We start from the raw sequence: 13,640 nt of genomic DNA, 5'->3' as shown, positions 1-13,640 counted from the left end.
TAAAACGATATATTCGCAATCTAAGGGTCAAAGGACTATTGACCTCAGTACGATTGTTAGAAGAATCTATGATGTCTGGTTATGGGGCATTGAGAGTTGGAGACTCTATAGTTCTTCTAAATATCTTCCGAAGGTACTGAATTGACCAATGCACTTCTAGAGACAAGATAAGAACAAACCATTTAACCTCTTATGTCTCGAAGTCACTACGTATGAATTGCATCGTGCTGACCTTAATCCTGAAATGAGACATGCCATTTCACACCTTACGTATTCTCATTTGAGAAAGTCAGAGTTCGGATTCACTATGTGATTCTGAACAAGACCTATTGGTGAAGTACTAAGTTGTGAGAATGTCATGAGTAACTTTGTGAAGTTCTCATACATATGGAATTCATGTACAAGATTGCTGAAATGCAATGTATATCACCTCATGCTTTGTTCCTTGGAGTGTGAATAAATGAACTGGCCAGTGTCCAAATTGAGTCCTGACTCTTTTGGATGAAACAATGTGACTTGTTAGCTCCTCGTCAATACATTGTTTCTAACTTATTCACAAGCGACAACGGAGTTGAGGAAATAACAGCTAGAAGGGTAAAATGGTAATTTTGTAAATCCCGACTAGCTGATGATATTCATGAAGGGTAAACAATGATAATATTCTGTGGATCCACTCATTACAATTAAGTTGAATTCTTGAGTAGAATATAAATTCATTTGAACCGAGAAATTTTCAGTGTCAACTTTTTAGTGGAGTCAGTTGACATTAAGCTAAACTTGGAAAAGGTTTGTGAACTTTTGAGTCCAAGTGTTTAGCTCAAGCTTTGTTCATTTGGATCCATGAGGTCACTGTCACGAATCACATCGAGTAGGAATAGTTCAACTAGAAGCTAAGTCAAAACAATAACGAGACAAGTTTTGTGAAATTGTCAAAATGGTATTTTTGTCTTTTGAGACATAGGATGAAATGAATGTCAATAATTTTTTTTTTACATGGTCATTTGATGACATGCATCACTCGGCCAATATTGGTTTTATTGGGCCTTGTAATTTAATTTCATTTCATAAGAATTTTGTTGAAAATTCTTAATGTGTCTTTCTCATGTTGTCATGAACAAATGAAGAAGCTTCTAGAAGCTCCTTCTAGAGTGATGTTGGGCGCCTACTACCCAAGAGAAAAGAGAGAATATTTTGTGCATAAATGTATCAAGATACTTGCCAAAAGAAAAAGAGGAAACAAATTTCCTCAAAGAGGCAAGAGGGAAATCGGCCAAGTAGAGTCAAATCAAGGCAAGGAACAAAAAAGGAAACAAATCCAAGCCTTCTAGAAGGCTGCCTTGGCCGTGTGACATAAGTGTGAAGGAGGCAATATTTGCTCTCTCCTATAAATAGGAGCCTCATTCCACACATTTCATTCATCCCAAGTTTTAGAGATTGAGAGCTTCTCTCTTTAGACTTGGCCGCCCCTCTTCTCTCTCTCTCTATTCAATTTTGATTTTATTATTTTGGCACCTAGGTCCTCATTTGACCTAGTGTTTAGCTCTTCGGCTTCAAGACTCGTTCTTAAGTCGTAGTGTTTAAAAGTGCCCACAAACTAATTGAGAAATTTCATTTTCTAGACCTCGAAGTTATGAAAATATCTCAGTTAGACTCACTAGTTCATAAATATCTAAAATTAGACTTTTGTACCAATTTCGGACAAAAATACCCTTTCAAGGTAATATAATCATCTTCACTTCATTCTATACTTCTTTTCATCTCTCATCCTCTCTCATTTCCTCTCGTTTCATCATTTTTGAGTATCCACTTCAATCAATCTCGTCGAAATGGGTTAGTATGCTCATTCATTCATCTTTTATAGTTATGTTTATATAGTTTGTGTAGAAAAAAAGAAGTTAGTAGATTTAGGTCAAATATCCGGGAATTTAACGTTATTTCCGATGAAATCCGATAATTTAGGATGAAATTTAAGTACGATTTCCGATGAAATTTAAGATAAAATTCGGACCGGATCTGGCAAAATCCGACCGGATCTGGCAAGATCCGACCAGATCTGGCATGGTCAGGATCCGACCGGATCTGGCAGGATCCGACCGGATCCGACCGGATCTGGCAGGATCCGACCGGATCTGGCAAACTGCCAGAATCCGACCGAATCTGGCAGGATCCGACCGGATCTGGCCGGATCCGACCGGATCTGGCCGGATCCGACCGGATCTGGCCGGATCCGACCGGATCTGGCCGGATCCGATAGTGTATGTAGAAAAAATAAAAAAAAATAAAAATTTTATTTTAATGTATTTTATGTTATATTTGTTGCAGTTTTGTTGATGGTTAACGGCACATGGGAGAGAAATGGACACTTATACGTGTTCAAAAATGCAAGAACATTTCCGCTTGAAGTTTCGAAAGAGACGACATACACGGGGTTAGTCGACAAGGTGTACAATAGAGTCGATATAGACAGATCAAAGTATGACTTAAAGTTAGAAGTTCCATATGAAGCGGGTAATATGCCGATTGAGCCTGCTTTGTTGAAGGACGATATTGATGTTAAGTATTACACGAAGTGCAAAAGTCGTAGAAAATATGCACTTTGTGTAACTTTGATATCGAAAGAAATCACAGCGTTCAGTGCAAACAAAGTAGATAAAGGAAAAAATGTTATCAATGAAGAGTTGCCTCGTGTTGAACTCAACAAGAGACGAAAGAATTTGATAATCACCGATCGAGATGATGAAGTATACGTGCATGATAGACATAATTATCACAACAACGAGGAAGAAGATGATGAAGAACAAAATAACAAAGTTGACGAAGATAAAAGTGACAAGGGAGAAGATGGACTCAACAGTGACAAAGAAACAGAATTCGAAGAGTTTGTAAATCATGAAGAATATAAAGATTTTGTTAAACATTTTGCAGTACCATCAGGACACGGGGAACAATCAAAACAAGGTGAACCGTCACGTGACCCTCGTAAAGATGTTTCACAAACGGATTTCGTGCGTTATTCATGGGAAGCCCCTGACTTCACAGCGGCTGATGTTGTCAAAGAAGAACGTAATGAAGGTCCAACTCTATTGTCACATTCTTCCACAGGTAATAAAAACAATGATATCTACTTATATATGGAAAATGTTATGTTATATATTTTATAACCATTGATTACATGCAATAGGTAGCACAGAAGATATATACCTTGGGAAAGAGTTTGAGTCAAAGAAACAGATGAAGCAACAGATTCATGTTTTTGCTCTAAAAAATAATTTTGAGTTTAGAGTGAAATCGTCTTCGAAAAAGAGATGGTATGTCATATGCAAAAATGAGATGTGCACTTGGAAGCTGAGGGGTGTTGTGCAGTGGTCTGACATGTGGCAGATAACGTCGTATGAGAGTAGACATTCTTGCGCGCGTGTGGTTCGAACAGAAGGTCATAGAGGAGCTGCACCTTGGGTTATTGGGCACGTCTTCAAAGATAAGTACAACATTAGCTCTATGGCTGAATATTCAGCGCATAACGTAAGAGAGGAAGTCAAGACAAGATGGGGTGTTGGCATATCGTACTTGAAAGCGTGGAGAACAAGGGAGAAAGCAATTTCTTACGTAAGAGGTACGCCAGAAAAATCTTATCAGAAGTTACCATCTTGGTTATACATGTTGGAGCAGAAGAATCCAGGGACTCTTACGGCGTTTGTGAAAGATGGCGATAGATTCAAATACGCGTTCTTTTCTATTGGGGCGTGTCGTAGAGGGTTCAAGTCTTGTCGACCCGTCATATCATTAGACGGTGCATTTTTTAAGACAAAATACGGTGGACAGTTGCTATGCGCAATTGCGATGGATGCTAATTCTCAGTTGTATCCACTTGCATTCGGGGTAGTAGATAGCGAGTGTCACGCTTCGTGGATTTGGTTTTTGAGAAAGTTGAGAGAAGCTATCGGTGAAGACGTTGAAGAGTTGGTGTTCATATCCGATCGACATGTTAGCATCATACATGGCGTCGAAGTGGTGTTTCCCGGTATCCCTCATGGAGCATGCTTCCATCATCTCAAACTAAATGTCCAACACAAATTCAAGACTGATCATTGTGGAATTGAACTGTATGATGCCGCTTATGCCTTCAATAAGCGGGCTTTCGTAGCTCATTTTCAGCAGTTGAGGAGAAAAGATGTCGAGATGGCTAAGTATCTCGAGGAAGTCGGTTTTGATCGGTGGGCAAGAGCATTTTTTCCTGGAAAACGGTAAGACTAAAACTTTTCCCTTTATCATTACAAGTGTTTTAACCAGAACGTCGCTAATATGTAACTGTTTCTATAGGTATGATATAATGACAAGCAATAATGCAGAAAGCTTCAACAATAAGACGAGGAATGCTAGAACGTTTCCCATCACCACTTTGCTTGAGTTCATTAGATTCACACTTCAAACATGGTTTTTTAATCGAGAAGAAATTGCTAGAAAATGTGATACAAGACTGTCCCCGAAGTTTCAAGATAATCTCGAACATCTGAACGGCAAAGCACAATACGTGAATACCTACGGACTCGGGATGTTTGAATGTAATGTTAGAGACGAGAGAGGTGACTTTGATGTGCATTTGATGAATAACACATGCACTTGTGGACTACCACAACTACTTGGAATCCCGTGCGAGCATGCCATCGCATCCGCACAACACAGGAGTGTGGACATTTATTCGTTGTGCAGTCCTTTCTATTCGAAAGAGATATGGATTGAGATGTACAAGGAGTCTATATATCCTGTTGGGAATGAAGAACAGTGGAACGTTCCGGATGACATAAAAAACATGAAGGTGTTGGCACCAGTTGAAAAGAAACAAGCCGGTCGGCCGAAGAAAAGTAAACAAGGAAGGCGAAGAGTCAATCGATACCCATCTCAAGGAGAAAAAGTTGTTATCCATCGGAAATGTGGTAAATGTGGTGGTATGGGACATAATAGGAAGACATGCACATGGAGAGAGTGAAAACTTGTTTATTTTCATTAAGTTGATCATTATCTTTTTTTTTTAACTTATTTTGTTGAAAAATTGACGTTTAATTTTGAGTTGAACATGTTTGTGGTTATGTTTATGTTTATGTTTATATTTTTATTTATTACTTTAAAATAATTAAATATAAATTTAATGACATGAAACTATAACATAAAATGAAACTAAAGATATCCAATATATTTAATGTCATCAAAGTAGAAATATCAAAAATATTTAATGAAATAAAAATAGAGATATCCTAATAATTAATAAATATCATCGCTCTTCTAATTGGAAAAATAGGTCCGTAGACCATTTCTTCCTGAACGTCTTCATGTTCTCGCTTCGTAGTGTATCAAAACTGGCGTTGACAAGGATATGCTCCATGTATTTGATTGCGAACATCCCACAATCACCACTGAAAGACAAAATCAAAAAATGTTATACACAAATAACATAACTCTTAAATAAAACTTCATAATTTTTTTTACATACCTTGTCACACATTGTGGGATGGTATCGTCAACTACCCATCCGACCGAGTCCGATGGGATCCGACCGTCTCCGTCAGGATTTTAAAAAAAAAAAAAAAAATCCAAACATTTCCAGATTTTAAAACAAAAAAAAATCACTATGAAACCACTCTAATCTTATTTCTTATCTATGGTACACTAAGAAACCATGAAAAACCATTAAAAAAACCATTAAAAAACATACCTTTTTTGTCATTTTGAGGTAGCTATGGAGGTTGATGGAGGTCGGGGTCGGCGTCGGAGTTGGTGGTGGGCGTCGGAGGTGTCGAGGTCGGCGTCGGATTTGATGAGGATGGCGTCGGATTGGTGGAGGATGGCGTCGGATTTGGTGGAGATGGAGAAAAGGTTTTTTTGTGTTGAGAGAAAGTGAGAGAAAGTGAGAAAGTGAGGAAGTGAGAATTGAAGAAGATGAGGTTTATTTTGAATTGAGGGCATTTTTGTCCAAAATTGGTACAAAAGTCCAATTTTGGATATTTTTTACTTAACGGGTCTAATTGAGATATTTTCATAACTTTTAGGTCTAGAAAATGAAATTTCTCAACTAATTCCTTTCTATCTTGAGTGATTTAGTGATAGAAACTTTCGTGGTTGCTCAAGTTAACGAGGAAAGGAAGAGAGACGTGCTGCGACGGAGACGAACGTTGTAACCTTTTCCAAAAGCTTCTCAACGTTCAAGCTTTTAAAAAGGGTAGTAGTCTTTTATGCTCATATTAGTTTTTATTTACATGTGCTTGCTCTTTCTCTAGGTTAGTAAAAATGTTTTACTTGTTAAAAGAAAATTTTTAAAATTCTGCCGCTTACCGAAGCATTAAACTTTTTCTCAAACCCTAGATCGATTCCAACACAAGGTACATACTCAGATCTTTTCATATTTTCTATTCGGGGAAAGTGCATGAGGGAAGTGTTAACTTCAACTAACTCGAACACTTTGAAGTTTGAGATTACACATCTTTTTATTTTTCGGCTCGTCTACGAGGACACCTCCCACTCAAATTTTCAAGAGCATATAGATTTTGAACATATGTGATATAGATATAGTTTTGAAAACATTTTGAAAACTTATTTGATTTGGATGACAAAATATTTTCAAGTTTGAAAATGAAAACGGTTTTTCAAAATTCAAACTAGTTTTGTAAAAATTCAATTTCAATTAAACTTTCAAAAATCAAAACATTTTAATCTTTCACATTATGTTTATAATCTTATAAAAAAACATTTTTTCTCAAGAAAATTTTCTCATTAGAGTTCTATAACTCATGGTAGTGGGGCTGAAAATACGGATTTAAAAAAAAAATGGACTTTCGGAACAGCCGCGCACCTTGGAGTAAAATCATATAACTGGGGGCTCCGATGTCTTTTTCACCCACAACCGGTGGCATTGGAAAGAGGACAGACAGTCCTTTAATTTAATTCAAGAATGATTAAATTTAGATTTCTGAGAAGAGAGTTATGCCACTTTTACTGCGGCTTTTACTCCAGCTCGAAGAAAACAGAAATAATTAAAGTTCGGTCTTTTAGTGCGTAAAAAGAATCGAGTGTAACGGAACGTCTTAGGAGGTTGTTAAAGCTTTTATTTGTGTTTTATTAACTTGGTAATAACATGATATAAAAGAAATAGCAACAAGCATAAAACGATTCAAGTAAATAAAAGAAACTAGCAAGACAATATAACTAGTCACAAAATTTACTCGAAATTTTCTCAAACTTAAAACACGGTTTTTTAATATAAAAAATTAAAAAAATTTAGAACTGTTTCTATTGTGTTTTAATAACATCCCAAACTCATAGAAAATCAACATGATTTTTAATTTAAAGGTATGAGCAATAAATTAAAAAAAAATCTAAGAAAACAATTCTAACTTGTCACAAAATTAGTAAACTTTCGAAAACGATTTTCAAGCTCATAATTTTAATTACATGTACATGCATATCTTTGACCATAGCTCTGATACCATTTGTTGGAATTGATCTAGGGTTTAAGAAAAATTTTAACGCTTTGGTAAGCGGCGGAATTTTAAAAAATTTCTTTTGACAAGTAAAACGATTTTACTAACCTAGACAAAGAGCACGCACATGTAAATAGAAATAGTATGAGCATTATAAATTTACTAACCTTTTTAGAAGCTTGAACGTTGAGAAGCTTTTGGAAAGTTGCACATTCGTCTCCCTCGCAGCACGTCTCTCTTCTTTCCTCGGCAACACGAGCAACCACGATAGTTTCTATCACATGAATCACTCGAAAAAAAAAGGAATTAGTGAGTGGGTACTTTTAAACACGATGACTCGAGAACAAGTCTCAAAGTCGAAGAGCTAAAACCACTAGGTCAATTGAGGACCTAGGTGCCAAAACAAAACGAAAAATAACTAGAGAGAAAGAGAGGAGAAATCGGCCACAAGGTCTAGAGAGAAAGTCTCTCAGTCTCTAACTTATGTGGAATGAATCAAATGAGAAGAATAAGGCCCCTATTTATTGTAGAGGCTTTACCTTCAATAAGGTAGTTTCCTCTTCTATAGAATATCACATATTCATGAGGAAATATTCCTTATTTCCTTTTCTCATTTGGGCGTGTGAGCCTTGGCTTCTAGAAGCGAATTTGTTTCCTATTTTGCTTGCCTTGGCCGCCCATGTCATTTCCTCCTAGAGGAAATTTGTTTCCTCTTTTTCTTTTGGCAAGTATCTTCATACATTAATGCACAAAATAAACTCTCTTTCACACTAAGGGCTGCACGAAATTTAGTCTCCCATTTTCTTGGGTTGGACGGCCAAAAGGCTTCTAGAAAGCCTTTCTAGATTTTTCTTTACTTGTTCATGACAACATAAGAAAAGCCCATTAAGAATTTTCAAGTAAAATTCTATGAAATGAAATTAATTCACAAGGCCCAATGATCATATCATGGCCGAGTGTTATTAGTCATCATATGACCATGTCCAAAAATTTATTGACATTCATTTCGTTCCATGTCCAAAAAGACAAAATTACCCTTTTGACAATTTTCGTAAAACTTGTCTCGTTCTTGTTTTGACTTAGCTTCTAGTTTAAGTATTCCTACTCGATGTGATTTGTGACAGTGACCTCATGGATCCAAATGAACAAAGCTTGAGCTAAATACTTGGACTCAAAAGTTCACAAACCTTTTCCAAGTTTAGCTTAATGTCAACTGACTCCACTAAAGAGTTGACACTGAAAATCTCTCGGTTCAAATGAATTTATTTTCTACTCAAGAATTCAACCAAATTAAGATGAGCGGATCCACTGAATATTATCTATGTTTACCCTTCATGAATATCATCAGCTAGTCGGAATTTATAAAATTACCATTTTACCCTTCTCGCTGTTATTTCCTCAACTCCTTTGTCGCTTGTGAATAAGTTAGAAACAATGTACTGACGAGGAGCTAACAAGTCACATTGTTTTATCCAAAAGAGTAAGGACTCAATTTGGACACTGGCCAGTTCATTTATTCACATTCCAAGGAACAAACCATGAGGTGATATACATTGCATTTCAGCAATCTTGTATATGAATTCCATATCTATGAGAACTTTACAAAGTTACTCATGACATTCTCAAAACTTAGTACTTCACCTATAGGCCCTGTTCAGAATCGCATAGTGAGTCCGAACTCTGACTTTCTCAAATGAGAATACGTAAGCTGTGAAATGGCATGTTTCATTTCAGGATTAAGGTAAACACGATGCAATTCATACGTAGTGACTTCGAGACATAAGAGGTTAAATGGTTTGTTCTTATTTTGTCTCTAGAAGTGCACTGGTCAATTTAGTACCTTCGGAAGATACCTAGAAGAACTATAGAGTCTCCAACTCTCCATGCCCCATAACCAGACATCATAGATTCTCCTAACAATCGTACTGAGGTCAATAGTCCTTTGACCTATAGATTGCGAATATATCGTTTTAAGCAAACTACGAAGAATTTGTTCATGCAAATCTACATATGTCTCTTCGTAAGTTGTTAAGTTTGTTTATGGACTAAAGACTAAGGTTTTATCATAAAGCTTCAAACAGACAAGAAAGAATGAATGAACGTTTCAAATTTTTATTAATGAATAAACAATTACAAGCAAGAGTCTTCGTGAGACTTTATTACATCAAATGTACAAAATAAAGACTACAACTCTTCTTGTGGGCACCATTGACAACACTTCTTCCTCACGTCACTCGGCCGAAAGAACCAGACAAGGAAAAAAAAATTCGAGCTTCATCTTCACACTCGCCGAGCTTCACCATCACCGTCACTTCTCTTCCCCTTCTTCCTTTCTTTTTCACTCCGCGCCTTCACCCTCGCCGAGTCTCCATGGCGCGCGCTCCGTGCTGAGAAGAACAAGACCGCCGAGAGCCGCGGTGACGCCGGAGCAAGGAAAAGACGCCGGGAAAGATAGAATCCGTGGGTTGAGGTAAGATTTCCTTTCCTTGAATCGGATTTGAAATCTAGGGTTCATAGCTTGAGATTTGGGGGTTTTGGTTCCGGGTTGAATTTGGTGAAATTGCTTGGTTTTAATTGCTGTTTAGACTCGATTATTGGTGTTTATAGCTCCAATTTAAGGATTGATTCTGAATTTCCTTGATTTGGTTTTGTTTTGGCCGAAAATGTGATGAACTACGGGAACTACGCGAGTTATGTGATGATTCTGAGACGTTTCTAAACCTGTTTAAAGCTTGGGTTTTGGTTGATAATGGCTGTTTGAATTTTGTTTGAATTCTTGGACGAATTTGGTTGGTTTAGTTATCCTGGCCGTATGATTTGGGAATTGATTAGAAGTCTGATGATTATTGTTTAATTTGTTGAGGCTGTGATGATTCGCTGAGATCCTGAATACCTTAGGTTGAGTAGTTGCTTGACCGTGGGTTTGTTTTAAGGGTTTGAAATTGTTTGGTTTGGTTGTGTGTTTTGGCGGTGAGCTATATTGGATCATGTGAGGTGTTGAGACTGTTTTGTGGAATGATACGTCTGAGCCTCAATTTGAATTTTTGTGATCGTTTTCGTGTTAGGGCGTTTCCGGTTAGTTGGATTTGTGTTGAGTCGATTGAATTGGTTATGGGTTCGGGTTTTGAATCATGATATCAAGATTTGGATTTTGGAATTGATAAGAGTTTGGAATCTAAGATGTTAACTGGTATCGGTTTCTGCGATTGAATTACAAATCTTGACTGACGGACGGGAACCAGACGAGTGAAGGGCGACAAGACGGGTTTATGAAGATATCAAGTTAAAAGAGTTATCGAAATAAAGCTTGATTGACTCGTGAGTTTTATATCTCTTATAGCGTTTAAATACTCTTAGATTATTTTTATGATATGTACTTTCAGTATTTAAATAAATAATTTATAATTATTTATTTAATAATGTTTATGAATTTAATTTAATTATTCGTTTGTAATTCTCGGTTATTTTAATTTCGGATTATTTAATTTATTTAAGACTCATGATTACTCGTTGAACTTTATTTCGTATCATCCTCGATACGAGAATACGGGAGTCTTGAATAAATTTAACTTCCGAAAAACCGGGGAATAATAAATTAAATTCTCGAATTCCAAACCAACTCTAATCCCGACAACGAACCCTATCCTCTTTAAGAAAACTCGAATCCAATAACTAACGGAAATTCAACTCCGGACGCTAGTTCTTTCAACGTTTTGACAAGAGTCAAGTGCCTCGAAGAACGTGTGAGGAAAGACATCTACGGGAATTGTCGAGCTTTCTGTCAAACAATTTCGGGTTAGTGAGGAGACATAAGTCAACTACTTACCAAGGGGACAACCCTATTTGTTTGTGCATTTGCTTGCTAGTAAACAAGAGTAGGTAAAAGCCTAAAATGAATAAACTCGAAAGTTAAGGATTCGGCCACTCTTGCTTGAAAACTTAGTTCGGGTTCGCCCATTAGGTTCAAACGCTAACTTGAACCAGCCACGTTTGCTTTGTGTATAGTTAGACTTCTCTTCTAACTCTAGGAAGTAGGTTAGAATCGAGAGGACGGAAGAGCGATAGACTCTCAAATTCAATCGAGAGTAGAGAGTTCGGAAGTCACATTTCAAGCTTTCAACTCAAAACACTTAACGATTTTTAAAGGGAAACAATAATTTATTTCAGGGTTTATCCCGAGATGCTCTCGTCTAGTAGTATGAGTGTGTACTCTGCGTGCTGCAGAGTACCCAAACCTTAATTGAACGGTTGTCGGTGGTACCCACAAGTCAACGACTTGTGTTTGTGGCAGACCAAGGTGGTCTGTATGGCGCTGAGTACTCAAAATTGGGGAGAACCCAATGATAACGGGCAGTCGCCACGAGCGAACCCGATGGTAAAGGGTAGTCGCCTCGAGCGCACCCAACGGTAACGGGCAGTCGCCATGAATGAACCCGACGATAAAGGGCAGTCGCCTCGAGCAAACCCAACGGTAACGGGCAGTCGCCACGAGCGAACCCGATGGTAAAGGGCAGTCGCCTCGAGCGAACCCAACGATAATGGGCAGTCGTCACGACCGAACCCGATGGTAAAGGGCAGTCGCCTCAAGCGAACACAATGATAACGGGCAATCGCCACGAGTGAACCCGATGGTAATGGGCAGTCGCCTAGAGTGAACCCATTCAGCAATGAGCAGTCACCTCGAGTGAACTCATTGTGGTGCCAAGGCGGCACACATGCACCGGCGTCAGGTGAAGGTGGTACCACTAGTGGATCCTAGACAATCTTAAAACGTCCAAGCCGTCGTAAGACTGCTGCTTGAGGTCTGAGGCTGGCTTATTGTCGTTTTGGAGATCGTAGCAGAAGAGGAGGTACGATCTTGCAGAACGAAAAATGAGTATATGGCTGGCTTATTGTCGTTTTGGAGATCGTAGCAGAAGAGGAGGTACGATCTTGCAGAACGACAAATGAGTATATAGAGTGTGATATCACACTTCAATTATGCTCTAATGTTATGTTCTAGCTATATATCTAGCAATCATTCTGCATTGTTATATGTTTGTTTGCACGTCTCATGGCATTAGTCGTTTTACTGTATAGATAGACTCCCACTTACTCAGTCAATCGACTCATAGTTTTATGACCCTTGGTAATGTAGATAAGGGAAAAGCTAGTAAGTGGGAAACGAGATTGAAGACTGAGACCAAGCGCGTATTGTCTTAACCTATGGGCTATGAAGTTTCTTAATCGGGGGTTAGTATCTTCTGACAAAACGTTCCGGAACATATTTGTATAGGAGTCGCTATAAGACTCTAAGTTATAAAAAAGCGAAAAATTTCCCCGAGTTTTCGCAAACTATTTTATTATATAATCTTGTGAGATTTTATGTTTAATTTATGTGTTTATATTATGAGTTATGTACAGATTTGAGTTGATCAGCCGCGGTGCGTGGGCGAGCTGTCGCTCGCTGTTCGTGACATAAAGATTCCACGAAATCCACTTCGGGATCTATGTTCATCCTTAATGGTGGAGCTGTTGTGTGGAGGAGTATTAAGCAATCTTGCATTGCTGACTCCACAATGGAAGCAGAATAAGTGGCTGCTTGTGAAGCATCCAAAGAGGCTGTATGGCTTAAAACATTCCTTAAGTATTTGGAAGTTGTTCCAAACATGGACGAGCCCATGACCCTTTATTGTGATAATAGTGGGGTTGTCGCTAACTCAAAGGAACCTTGAAGCCATAACGCTCTAAACATATTCAGAGGAAATACCATTTGATTCGAGAGATCGTGCAGCGCGAAGACGTGGAAGTGAAGAAGAACTCAACGGTGGACAACCTAGCAGATCCATTCACCAAGGCCCTAGCGACAAGGTCTTTGACCAACATCGAGAGGAATTAGGCACGAAGGACTACACACATCTTCTTTGAATCAAGTGGGAGTTTGTTGTCAATAGTGCCCACAAGAAGAGTTATAGTCTTTACTTTTGTACATTTGATGTAATAAAGTCTCGCGAAGACTCTTGCTTGTAATTGCTTATCCATTAATAAAAAGTTGGAACGTTCATTCATTATTCCTTGTGTGAAGCTTTATGATAAAACCTTAGTCTTTAGTCCATAAATAAACCTAACAACACATGAAGAGACAAATGCATATTTTCATGAACAAACTCTTCATGGTTTGCTTAAAAC

General features: G+C 37.9%; 1 protein-coding gene across 1 annotated transcript; it reads left to right on the top strand.

The window, feature by feature from the left end:
- The first annotated feature begins 3,033 nt into the window (after window positions 1–3,033).
- LOC149401723 (uncharacterized) lies at window positions 3,034–5,013 on the top strand. Its single transcript, XM_089610857.1, has 4 exons — window positions 3,034–3,102; window positions 3,182–4,244; window positions 4,321–4,816; window positions 4,963–5,013. The coding sequence occupies exons 2-4, from the start codon at window positions 3,232–3,234 to the stop codon at window positions 5,011–5,013; spliced, it is 1,560 nt and encodes a 519-aa protein (XP_089466983.1). The 5' UTR covers window positions 3,034–3,102; window positions 3,182–3,231.
- The last annotated feature ends 8,627 nt before the right edge of the window (window positions 5,014–13,640 follow it).

Source organism: Urtica dioica, chromosome 4 (assembly GCF_054948205.1).
Source record: "Urtica dioica subsp. dioica isolate 48M chromosome 4, U.dioica_male_clone48M_v1_H2, whole genome shotgun sequence".
In the NCBI taxonomy this organism is placed as follows: domain Eukaryota; kingdom Viridiplantae; phylum Streptophyta; class Magnoliopsida; order Rosales; family Urticaceae; genus Urtica; species Urtica dioica.
This window is presented reverse-complemented; position numbering and strand designations above follow the sequence as displayed.

Bases quoted from the DNA above. Each gene is read 5' to 3' on its own strand.
- LOC149401723 (XM_089610857.1), top strand. From the start codon at position 3,232: ATGAAGCAACAGATTCATGTTTTTGCTCTAAAAAATAATTTTGAGTTT. The intron at 4,245-4,320 runs GTAAGACTAAAA...CTGTTTCTATAG, and splicing joins GCATTTTTTCCTGGAAAACG to GTATGATATAATGACAAGCA. The intron at 4,817-4,962 runs GTGTTGGCACCA...GGGACATAATAG, and splicing joins ATGACATAAAAAACATGAAG to GAAGACATGCACATGGAGAG.